Genomic DNA, 12,703 nt, shown 5'->3' with positions numbered 1-12,703 from the left:
GAGCCCGGGGCTGGCGGGCAGAGGAGCTGCTGCCCGGCGCTGGGCGAAAACCCTGCCGGCGCTGCCAGGAAAGTTGGGCGGCAGCAGCGGGGAAGGTTCCACTTGCTGGGGAGGGAAATGTAAAGGGAAAAAAACGGGAGCAAAATTTCGGGAGCAGATCTTTCCACCTGTTGTAGTCATTAGATTCTTTTCTATCCCGCGAGCTGGAACTGGTGTTCTGCTTAACTGTATGCAGGCAGGGCCGGGAAGGCCGGAGAGGAAGCAAGTTCCCGTTATTCACCCGGGGAAGAAGGCTTTTTTGGGGTGTGGGAGGGATGCACGCCGGGGGTCCCTAATGCACGCCTCTGTTGGATTTGCCTATCGGCACTTCCAGCGGGCGCTGGGTCTCCCTCTCCGCCGCCAACTCTCTAAGAGCTGTACCGCGGGATTTGCTTAAAGCAAACCGCGAGTGGCTCAGAACCTCGTTTGCTCCGGGCCACAGAGCCGCACATAGCCCCATGGGTTTTGGTTAATTGCCCCCAGCCAGGCGGAGCTCTCAGACGTGTTATACCCGCGGGGGATTCCCTGCAGTTTCCCCCCAGGTTCCCGATACTAACAAAGCGCGGTGCCCGCGTTCCCAGCGACAATCTACAACAGTCCTTCTACCCCCCCACAATAATAATAATAATAAAAAAAAAAAAAAAAAAAGACAAGCTCATCCCTGACGACCCCGTCCCCTACCCAGTGCCCCCCGCCTCCCCTCGGCCTGCGGGACCAGCCCCCCCTCGGGGCAGCGCGCAGCTCTGCGCGGGGCAGCGCGGAGAAGGCGCCGCCCCCGGCCGGCTCCTACCCCCTCCTCCTGCCCCCCCCAAACCCCGCGACTCCCTCCCCTCGGCCCGGCGGCCGCTTCGCCCCGCGGCCAGCCGCTATATAGGGCCGGCAAGGGGCGCATCCCCCCCTCCGTGCCCAGCCCCCCCCCGCAGCCCCTGTCCGCGACGGGGCCGCCCCCTGCCTCCCTCCCGGCTCGCTGAGCGCCTCCCGCCGCCCTCCCGGGCCGATGTCCGCGGGCTCCGGGAGCGAGGCGGAGGAGCTGCCCGGGATGGAGCTGCGGGGGCTGCAGCTGGGCTACCCGCAGCCCCCCGGCAAGCGGCAGCCCCGCGGCGAGCTGTACCCCTCGGGGGACAACTCGTCGGCGGCGGAGGAGGAGGAGGAGGAGGAGGAAGAGGAGGAGGAGGAAGAGGACGGCGAGGGCAGCTGCGCGGCGGGCAGCGGCTGCAAGAGGAAGCGGGCGAGGGGCGGCGGCCCCGGGGGCAAGAAGGCGCCGTCGGGGCCGCGGGGGCCGCCGGCAGAGGGGAAGCAGTCGCAGCGCAACGCGGCCAACGCGAGGGAGCGGGCGAGGATGCGGGTGCTGAGCAAGGCGTTTTCCAGGCTCAAGACCAGTCTGCCCTGGGTGCCGCCCGACACCAAGCTCTCCAAGCTGGACACGCTGCGCCTGGCGTCCAGCTACATCGCCCACCTCCGGCAGCTCCTGCAGGAGGACCGCTACGAGAACGGCTACGTCCACCCCGTCAACCTGGTACGGCCTCGGGGGGCTCGGATGGGAGGCGGGGGGACAGAGCCGGTAGCCCCCCGGCTGGGCCAGCCGTCAAGGAAAACGCGCAGACCCCCAGCGACCTTCGGCCAGGGGCGAGCGGGGGCCGGTTTGGGGCTGGGGGACGGCGGGTGTGTGTGCTCCGGGCTGTCGGGGCAGGGAATCCTAAGGAAACAAATTCCTCTGGTATTAGACAATTTTAGCGTCCCAAAAAGGAGCAACTCGCTCTGCCGGCTAGCTCGGAGCACTAGCGAGCCGTCCTTAGGTGCTCGGTACAAAGCAAAATGCCCGTTGCCTGCCGAAGGGTTGCTCCACTGGTTGGATTTGAAGAGTTCCTAGGCCTTTTATTTATGAAACCAGACAAACAGTTGTAAATGTTGCACATTTGATGGGAACAATTTGTTGCCGACCGTAGCAGTGCTGTTGAGGAACTTTTAATTTCAATGAAGAACTTCATGAAAATATTTGTCAGAGGAACACGGCGCTCTCTGCGCTTCCCACAGGGATGAAAACATGATGACGTGGTTGTGACTGAACCACACTTAGACATTTATCACTAATAAAGCTCCAGTTTCATACTGGGATAAACTTTCTTTCTAATATGATATAACTTTTTTTTTTTTCTTCTTCTTTTCTTTTTTTCCTTACAGACGTGGCCATTTGTGGTTTCGGGAAGACCTGACACTGACACCAAAGAAGTTTCTACTGCCAGCAGATTATGTGGAACTACCGCTTAGTCAAAGTAATATTTTTTTTTGATGTTGTTGATTTTTATTTTTTTTTTTATGGGCTGGATGTTTTTAAGAGCTATGATTTATTGGCTCAAGACTAGAAGATGGTGACCAAAACCCAACTCTAACAGGGTTAAATTGGTGTCTCCCATCATTCCTTTCCCTTAGAGCTCTGAGGGAAATATATATGAAGCTGTAAAGAAGGGAAACATTGGAAATTAGAGTTTTCATGAACTAGCTGCAGCAGCTGAAGTCTGAGATTTGGAAAAGCCCTTCTTTGGCTTCACCATTCTTACCACTGCCTGAGGACCTGTTGTTCTGAGGCTGTTAAACTAATGGAAGAGGAACATAATGATATAGAATTAACAGCATGGACCAAAATACAACTCTACAAACTAACCCCAAACAGTGTTATTTGTATTCTAAAGCAAAGCAGTATTTTAGAGTAGCTTTGAAACTCAGATTTATAATATATTTTGATGGCTTTTGTATTCACAAATTTGGTTTACTGCAACTATGCATTAAGTACAGTTATACTTTTTTTTTTTTTTTTTTTTTAATCCTTTTAACCAGAGACTTCTTAAAGACGTGTAAATAGCTAAATTCTGCATTTAGACTACCATCCACAGGAATTAAAATGATTCCTTTGGCTATGTCTTGAAGTGCCACATGTAAGGTGGGGTTGTCCTCAAAATGTGGCAGTTTCTGTGCCTTAATCTGGAAGAGGAATTCATTTTACTGTAAGGCCAGGGTGCATGTGTTGTAAAGAATGATATTCTATGAATGCTGCAAAAGAGCAAGAATTTGCAATGTTTTAAACATTTTTCCTGTACTGTTATGTTTATCTTTGAAAAGTTTACCCTCAAAGGAGTTTTAGTGACACTTCTTCACTAGTTCAAATGCTGTAATAAAAGGAGGATGCCATCAAATAAGTTGCAAATGTAAATAACTTTATTTTTTTATAAATTGCATTAAAAGCTTGGTTACAATGACTTACTGGTACTGTGATACTGTGTGGCTGTATCGATGTTGGACCATCTTTGCAATGCAGATTCTTGAAACCTGTTTTTGTAAACATGTCCTTCTCTTCCTTATTTCTTGAGAGCAGATGCATCTCCAGCAACAGTCAGATAAGGACATTTTCATCTCAAACTATTCACATAAGGTACAGTACTAAGTCAATCAGCAGGGAAAATCACATTTTAACAATTTATGCAGTTTATTGTCATAACCTTTTCTTTGAATCAGGAAAATAAATAAATGTAGATTAAGAAATTGATTTAGTACTTTGTTCTGCTTCAAAGCATGAAGGATAGTGTAATAGCTCCTTTTGCTGACCTCTCATTTTACATTTTCATCTGTAGCCTTTCTGCTTTTATTTGTATTTGCGGGGTGGGATAATCAGCTGGGTTTTCCTAGTTAGAAGCAGTCTTTTTCTGTTTTAACTTTGAAACTCTTGAGATAAGATTTTCTTTTGCTCCAAGTATTTTCTCAAGGGTTAATTCACAATCAGGAAAGAAAGATTAATTGCTTTAGAGAAGAACATACCGCCTCTTCTTAATATTAGTAACCAGGATGGCTTTTGCTTAACGAGAACTAGTTTAACCTGGTTTCTTGTCAGATCATCCTGCACTGTGGTTTTCTATTTTCAGATACTGCATAGAAGCCCAGGACTGAGTTTTGGTAGTATCTTACAAGTAGTATCTGAACTGCAGATTACTTTTAATATTGTTATTATTATTTTTTTCCCCTGTGAAGTCTAAAATAATCCATGACCAACAAAATGAGGGCTTCATCCAGGATCTGCTGAAACTGTTGTCTTCTGTGATTTAAGGGCAAGCTGTGCTGAGACCATCATTTAACTTATCTTCCAGTTTTACCTAGACAAAGACTGTGAAGGAAGGGGGCTATCCTAACTTGTAGGTATGTAACTGAAGGGGGAATCATGTCTAGAAAACCATGCATAAAGAAAACAATATAAGCAAATCATTCAACAATATAAGAAAATAATATAAATCAAAAAGGAAGTCATAAGGTATAAGAAAACTCAACCAATGTTTATCTGAACCCTAGAGAAAAGATTATTCAGCAATTTAACTAAGGTGCCACTTGAGATAATCTGAGTCGTGATACTTAGCTGTTTTTGGCCTTGATCCCAGCTGTAATTGCTTAATGACTCCAGGAGATTGGAAAAACAAGGAAAACATGGAGAACTTTAAACAGTGTAGAAAGCTCCATGTGAAATGTTGGAAAAAACATTCAGGGTAAATTCTCAAATATGAAGTAGCTGTATAAAGTAAAAACAGTAGGTCAAAATCAGGGGTGAGGAGTGTGACACTAAGGAAAACATATTATTGCTTCCATCCATGCATCATGCTACATGCTCTGAAATATATATATATTTTTTTCCAGCTATATAGTATATAAAAATAGTTTCCTCATAAAACAATGAATGCACTTGCTGTGTTTGTTGCCATAACAGCCGCATCTGTGTGATGGCAATGCCCCACTAGACTATCACTAATTTTAGAATAGAAGCATAAAATGGTCACACTTCAGGACAAAATCAGTTTTTAGATAGTGAATATTGTATAAACAACTCTCAGTTCTTTTATAGAGATACATGTATCAGTGTATACTTATTTATCTTACTATGGCAATTAGGTATGTTTACATTTCTGACAGACATTTTCCTAACAAGGACTGATTCAGATATTTCAAATTATTAATTTTAATCCTTGGTTTAATACATACTCTTTGTTAAAAGTAAAATAATATTTCTTGTCTCTCAGTGAGAGGCATTATATGATTAGGAAAATGTGAAGTGAACAGACTCCTTCTAGATTAGTCCTGAGATGAAGGCTGCTGGCTTGCCCAGGGAAGTGCCAGGCCATGTGTTCTGGCGCTCCTCACCTATAAAGACACACAAAAAAATACATGCACACATTTTTTTAACTCATGAACAGTTGAGATTTGGATCTGTGCTTTATACAAATGAGGTGACCACAGCATTCTAAAGTACACTTTTTAAGCATTAATTGATTCTGTAGGAAGATAGTATGTTTTAGCCCCTTACTTTTTGTTATTATTATTATATTAAGTTTTTGCCAACCTGATAGAGTAAGCTCATTTCATTTTTAAAGTCTTTTTTGTTTGACTGGGTATGAGCTATATAGCTGGATAAGGAGAGGCTTAAAATGAAAAACCACCTTCCAGTTCTGCGGTCTACAAACAAGGCAGGTAAGAAATGCATACATTTTTGACATTTGTCAAGTATCTGTTTTATGATTGCCTTGTTATATTAATGACATCTTTGTTCCTTGGAAAAAGTACAAGGTAAGCCCATCTTGATTGCATAAATGTATAGAAATTTTGCTAAAACTCTTTAACAAATAAAATGCCAACTCATCTGCAATCTATATTTACCTGAGACCTGCTTCATGTGAAATCTAAAAGGCAGAATACCTACACTGACTCTCCTCTCAGACAGTCCATACACAAGGAGGAACATTTGTCTCCCAAAAGTACTTTTATGACTTTATATAAATGTTTTGTGGAATTTTGTTTTGTCTTTACTTTATGTGGGACTCTGACAGAACAGATCATTAGCCAGAAAGCTCACGTTTCCAACATGAAACCATTCCTTTCCAATACATGTGTTTGCTTACACAAGGAAAATACATCTCCCAATGTTAACAATTCTGATCCGAGAAAAAGAAATATAGCTTGTATTTAAGACATACCTAAGCCATTCCTTTCCCATGTAATAACTTTATATACGTACTATTTTCAAAACTCTCAGATATGTTATGGGTTGGAATAAAATTTCAGTTTTGTCAGTTCAGTAAAGGTGACTGTTTTAGAAGAATGGCTGCCTCAGGGGTCTCCCTGTTGAAAGAGGGAGTTCTAGAAATTCATTTTAGGATCTCACTAACTACCAAAAAGTTACTTGGTCTTTCCTCATTGGCTGTAGAAGGACTCTAAAGTGACTAGTTGGATGATTCAGCCAAATATTTCATGTTTCCATACACTGTAGGATAAATCCTGGTTTAAGTGAATGAACTTCTTATGAGCCAAGTGAGATAAAAAGAAGGAAGAATTCAGATTTGAAGCTATCCACCAATACAAACTTATAGTTACCTTATATTATAAGCAAGTATTGCTTACATTTTTTGAATGAAATAACATGGAAAGATATCCATTCTACCGGAGAACAGTCACTTCCTGCACAAGTGTATATGTAATTCTATATAATTATATATTTGGGTCTAGTGTGGCAGCACAGATTTTCACCAATGCTAATTAATGGTGATTATGCCTAAGAATTATGTTCCATCACTGGGCAGTGTTTACCACACTCCACTCCAGCTGAGATTTGTGCAGTTCAGTGCAGAGAAGATGGATGCTGAGCGGCCTTCCAAATCCTGCGCAATTGCTATGGTCTTTGCCCATTCATCAAAACAAAACAAACAAACAAAACAAAGAAGGAAGGAAGGAAGGAAGGAAGTGTCTGAAATATTTGGGAGGGTAAATCCAACTCCCAAAAAGATTTTCTTTCCAAAGTTTAAGCAGATATTTAAGCAACTGAGCTTAAATGTTTTCATACCAGGAATTTGAAAATGGGTGTACAGTCATAAATGACTTGTGTGTTTTTGAGAAATATGTCAATTTAATCATGTTCTCATTATGTAAATTGATATTTTTAATATATTCTGACAATTGTTCACTGGGATCAGTTGCTGCATTATGCAGAGTCTGTTTCCACAGTGCAGGCTGGTTAGGATTCAGGTTCTGAGAAGAAATAGGTCTCCATCACTTCATGGGTTCTGAACAACTCCTAAATTAGTAAAAACAAAAAACAAAAAACAACAACAAAAAAAAAAAAACAAGCAAACAAACAAAAAAACCATTAATTTTAAAAATACTTTATTTGGAATGCAGCATATAAGAATCCCTCTAGAGTTAAAACTCCTAGAAAAGTCAAGACTGCTAAAAAATTCTTATAGGATCTATTCAACAAGACAGGCAAAACTGAGAAAACCTTGTGGCTGATGATTCACTCCTATAAAGCTGGGATGCCTGACACGGTCTGGGAAAAGAAACATGTCGTGACAGTATTAGAAATATAATTAACATTGACGATGTGATTGGAATTTAGCAAGCAAGGCAAATTACCTGATCTACTTACTCTGGTGGAAGTATTAAAAGGAATATGAATTTCCAGTGTTAAAAAGAATTCAGAATATTACAAGAAAAGTGCTCCAGGCAACAGGCAGAGCTGCAAGTTTGAAGATATAAACAGACACAAACCCAGCCCAAGCAAACAGATTGCTCAGCATCTGGAACAAAAAGTTGCAAGAACAGCAAAGGATTGCATCACTTTGTAGGATTTTACAAAGGCCAGACAGAGACAGCAAGTACACAGGGGATGGACAACAGCAGCTTGAGCTTATAGAAATAAGATAAATGGCCAGAAATCCTGAAAACAAATTTATTACTTTTAATTTTAATTCCATTTTGTTGTTATGGAAGAAGCAACAGCATTAACATTGTAAATCCCACAGTCAGAGAAGGGCAAAATTCAGGATTTACTAGAATGTACCTTTCATGCTTGGGGTGAAGTTAAGAAGGAAATATAGCATAAATATTCACAGAAAATCTAGGCTATTTGTGACAGCACAAGAAACTACTGTATTCCTTGAATATAAGCACTGTGGAGTTCAAAGTAGTTCACGTCCTTAGTATCATCACGAGGGCATGCTGTTTAGAGGAAAAGGAGACCAAAGTGAAACAAGTCTTTTGCAACAAGGAGCTGAAAGATCCCAGTTGTCCTGTGATTCATTTATTCAGGGAAGTCCCTCTTGCCCTCTGAAGAAGGCTGAAGAGGAAAAGGGTAGGTCAATGTTCTGGGAAGCTTCAAGAATGCAGATAACTGCCAGAAGGTCATTATGGGGAAAACCAAAACAAACCCAATGTCACTCTTTTTCTCCTGTAGAGGCATGAAATCTCACCCTCAAAATGAACGTGTACATGAAATGTTTTCCACCACATAAAAGGGAGGCCTTAGAAAGATGGTTAATGCCAAACCTTTTAACCTGCTTTATGTATCGGTGGTACTCTGGCATGCATATGGTCTGGACCTGTCTGGACCTTTGAGAGACTGTGGACAGGAGACACTAATGAGAGATATGTTGCTGTCTACTGGAAGGCAATTTGGTAGGTCCAGTCCTGGGGAAATGTGTTGTATTCCTGGATGTGACATTTTCATATGGGTATGCTTGAGATTTGCAAGGCCCGTCAGGACAGCTTTGTAGAAATTAAGATTTAACAAGGCCATCCCTTCCCGTGCAGATAATTCTCTGTGGCTATCCAACCCTAAAATCATAGTTAGGTTTCATCATGGGAGGAACACATATCTGTTTGGGTTGTGCCTCATTCTTGCAATGTTTCACAGGAAACAGAGTAAAATTTGCAGTATTTGGAAGAGGACTGGGCAGATGACATTTTGACATGGGAAAAAATAAATAAAACAGAGAAAATTGAACAATTTTCTGGATTAAAGCTAAGCTGCCATACTGGCAAAGTTCTGTGCATAACAACAACTGGAGAGAGAAGTTAAGAAGCCAAAATGTACAGGTAGACCATAATAAGGAATAACTGCCCAGTAATAAATTTGGCTCCATCAAAAATGACAAAGTCAAATGACACATGGAGATATATATATATACAATTTAGCTGTCTCAAGCTCTGTAAAGATATTCATATTACAACTCTAATAGTTAAAGGCATGACAGTGATGTTCATGAAGCATTAACAGACAAAGCTAAAAGGAAACAGCAAGGTCACAAAAGAACTGCAAACTCTCTTAAAAGAAGGGCCTGAGGTGTCTTACATTGGCTAAGACATAATAGTGTGTCATACAAATGCTTTGAAGATTATTCCTCAAGCCATTAATCATGACAAAACACCTGTAACCACAGGACCTGCTACCAATCTATTTCTCATAGTAACATGGTTTGTGGTGCTTGCTCATTCTGTGATACAGCCCAGAACAGTTCCTTTACCTTTGGGAACTATAATTTCTGACTTCTTTTCCTGTCTTTATATTCTGCCTGAATCTCTGATGCAAATTATGTCATAAACACCTTGTTCATCAAGCTACAAAAATAAGAAAAATATTTCCCCCTTCTAGACTAGATATAGCCCTGATATGGATGGAACAGCTGTGCAGATAAAACCACTTATGCTTTTTGCCTTCCCTCAATGTAGGTAAAAGCATACCACTTTCCTCTGTAAACTCCACATACACTTTTCTAGTATTATTTGGGGATATTCTGAGTTTGTAAGAGAGCAGTAGTTATCAAAAACTACCATCACTGGTATAGCCATTACTTTGATGACCACTTTAGGTTTTGGAAGAGATGCCAAAGACTTGACTGACAATTCAGCAGCTCCATTCCCACATTCTCCTGACACTCACCTCTGTGCAAAGGCAGTCCCTACAGCTAGACTCATTCTGAATTGAAACACAGTATTCACATATTCACTTTATGGTTGTACCTTAGCCTAGACTAAATCTGCCCCATGGCAATGGTGCAAGTAAAAATAATAAATAGTAATAATAATAACAGTAATAATACTAAAAGTGTGGTGCCAGGGAGCATTCCAGGGCACAGCAACTTCAGTGTCTATTTTTAAATTGTTGGAAAGGTCCCTACATGGCTTATGGTTTTGGTATGGGACACGTGCCATTCTTCCAAACAATGCCAAGACGTGTGTGAGTCAGAAATGGGTAGGGATGATTCACAATATACAGTTTACATGATGTCATCTTATTCTTGAGACTGAGAATACATAGGCACAAGTAGTTTGAACAGAAGCTGCCCCAAGACATGTGTCTTCAAAACCAGCGGACAGTCTCGGATCAAAAGAACAGCACTTCATGCTACATCATAGTTTAGACATAACCTGTGTACCAGCTGAAGTCTCTAGTTCACAGCATTTCCTGTGTTTTACATTTGTTTCAGATTAGTCTGTAAACTTTTCTAGTCAGAAACCACACTTCCTTTCACTGTGTTTCTAGCACAAAGAAGTCTCACATCTGATTAGGATGTTAACTAACATCAGAAGCAAAATGAATGAAAATCCTAACATTAATTTGAAGATCCTACTGCTGCTTTTGAATAGGTAAGCAATTGAAGGTATTATCTCCAGCCCTCTTGCAATAATATATGTCTCAGTGTTCAAGACACAGTGGCAACATACATGGTTAGCAGTGGATTGAAAGAAGACAGATCAGTATTTCTGTCTGCAGCATAACACTAAAATGTCATTGTACACGAAGCATCAAAGCAATGTAACAACCCCAGTGTCCAATTTCAAGTTTTCAGTGTCTATCTCAATAAATAAAAGCTATTTTAACTTTCTCAAGTATGCAATCTTTTGCAATCCCACAAAAGCTCTTCCCTTGTGCCTTTGACTCTGAATTATCACGTAGGCTTGGGGACTAAGAGCCTTAGGTGGCCTCCAGGAGTTGTGGCCAGCACAGGCATTGGTGCTGCCCCACCAAGACACATGGCTGCGCTTCGCCACCTCTGCCCTCACGCTGCTTCTTCCCGGATGCTCCCAGGGAAGGACTGCAGTGCTACAGGCTTGTGGCAGAGTGGCTGGAAAGCTGTGCAGAGGAAAAGGATCTGGGGGTGCTGATTGAAGCTCACCTGAACATGAGTGAGCAGTGTGCCCAGGTGGCCAAGAAGGCCAATGGCATCCTGGCTTTTATCAAGAATAGTGTGGCCAGCAGGACTAGGGAGGTGATCGTTCCCCTGTACTCTGCTCTGGTGAGGCTGCACCTCGAGTGCTGGGTTCAGCTTTGGGTCCCTCAGTACAAGGACACTGAGGCCCTGGAACATGTCCAGAGTAGGGCTATGAAGCCGGTGAAGGGCCCAGAACACAAGTCGTCTGTGGAGCAGATGAGGGAACCGGGGTTGTTCAGACTGGAGAAGAGGAGGCTCAGGGGAGACCTTATTGCTCTTAACAAACTTCCTGAAAGGAAATTGTGGGGAGCTGAAGGTCAGCCTTTCTTGCAGATAACTATTGACAGGACTACAGAGAATGGCCTCAAGTTACACCACGGGAGGTTCAGGTTGGAAACTAGGAGACATTTCTTCTCAGAAAGAGCAGTCAGGCATTGGAATGGGTTGCCCAGGGAGGTGGTGGAGTCATCGTCCCTGGGGGTGTTTAAGAAAAGGCTGAACATGGTGCTTAGGGACATGGTTTAGTGGGTGATATTAAGTGGTAGGTGGATGGTTGGACCAGCTGATCTTGGAGGTCTTTTCCAACCTTAATGATTCTGTGATTCTATGACTGGCAGTTGGGGGAGAAAGATGTGAAAGGAAGCAATTTAGGTAGAAAAAAAAAAGGAAAATTGCCTTCGTGCAGAGGCTGTGGGTGTCTTTGAAAGGGTTAGGATGCATCGAGCCTTTTAGGAAAGACTTGGAAGAAACTTGCGCTGGGAGGTGTGCACCCACCCCGCCAAGTAGCTGTATTTAAATGCGACTGTGAAAAGCACTAGAACAATTTAGTTACTCGTGCTTATTCACGCACTTCCAAGAACGACTTCATTTAATAAAGACATATCAGCTTGAAATGAGTCCCCCGCGTGGTCTGTGCACCCCCGTTTCAAGGCGTTCGGCAGCTCGACGCTTTTTAAGGCTTTTTGAGAGCGTCCCTTCCTCCTTCCCAGCCCGGGCCGTGCCCAAGCAGCCGTCTCCCTCTGCTCCGACCACCCCGTCTCCGCCGCCGGCGTGACAGACGCGGCTGTGCGGGCCCCTACTGCCCCCTTCCTCCCCCTGCGTGAACTCCACTCTCTTTCTGCGGCGGGGCAGCGTCCCACCTGCCGCGGCAGGGGAGAAAAACGCAGCCCCGGGCGACATAATCGGGGCGGAGGGGGCGTGTAATGGCTGCCTGGGCAGCCCCGCCTCACGCGTCCCGCAGCCGCCTGCCCGGCATGGCGCGGGCGCCACCCTGTGGCCGCCGCGCTGAGGTGCGCCTGAGGCGAGCCCGGAGTGGGGACGTGCGTGCCCATGGCTGGGGCAAGAGTTTTGGGCTGTGAGCCCCGAACTTAACAATTCTTGAGAAGCAGCAAACAAACAAACAAACAAACAAACAAACAAACAAACAAACAAACAAACAAACAAACAAAAGAATAAATATAAAAATAAAAAAAAGGAGAAATAATAAAAAAAAACAGCTCCTGGGTGGGAGGATGTTCGGTGTACACATGGCTTAATACAGCGTGCTGCAGACCTTGCGCCACCCCAGCTGGAAAATTCACCCTGAAGTGTTGGATTAGGGACTCTCCAAGACAAAGAAATCCACTGAAAGATGAGGGGAGGAGAAGGAG

At 43.5% G+C, this 12,703-nt stretch overlaps 1 protein-coding gene across 1 annotated transcript; it reads left to right on the top strand.

Annotated features, from left to right (window-relative positions):
• Positions 1–1,036: 1,036 nt before the first annotated feature.
• Positions 1,037–2,825, top strand: MSC (musculin). The gene is made up of 2 exons (XM_032182316.1): positions 1,037–1,555; positions 2,221–2,825. The coding sequence occupies exons 1-2, from the start codon at positions 1,037–1,039 to the stop codon at positions 2,305–2,307; spliced, it is 606 nt and encodes a 201-aa protein (XP_032038207.1). The 3' UTR covers positions 2,308–2,825.
• Positions 2,826–12,703: the final 9,878 nt, after the last annotated feature.

The sequence above is a fragment of the Aythya fuligula genome, chromosome 2, assembly GCF_009819795.1.
Source record: "Aythya fuligula isolate bAytFul2 chromosome 2, bAytFul2.pri, whole genome shotgun sequence".
NCBI classification, from domain to species: Eukaryota; Metazoa; Chordata; class Aves; order Anseriformes; family Anatidae; genus Aythya; species Aythya fuligula.
The sequence above is the reverse complement of the archived record's forward strand: the minus strand, read 5'-3'. Positions and strand labels throughout refer to the sequence as shown.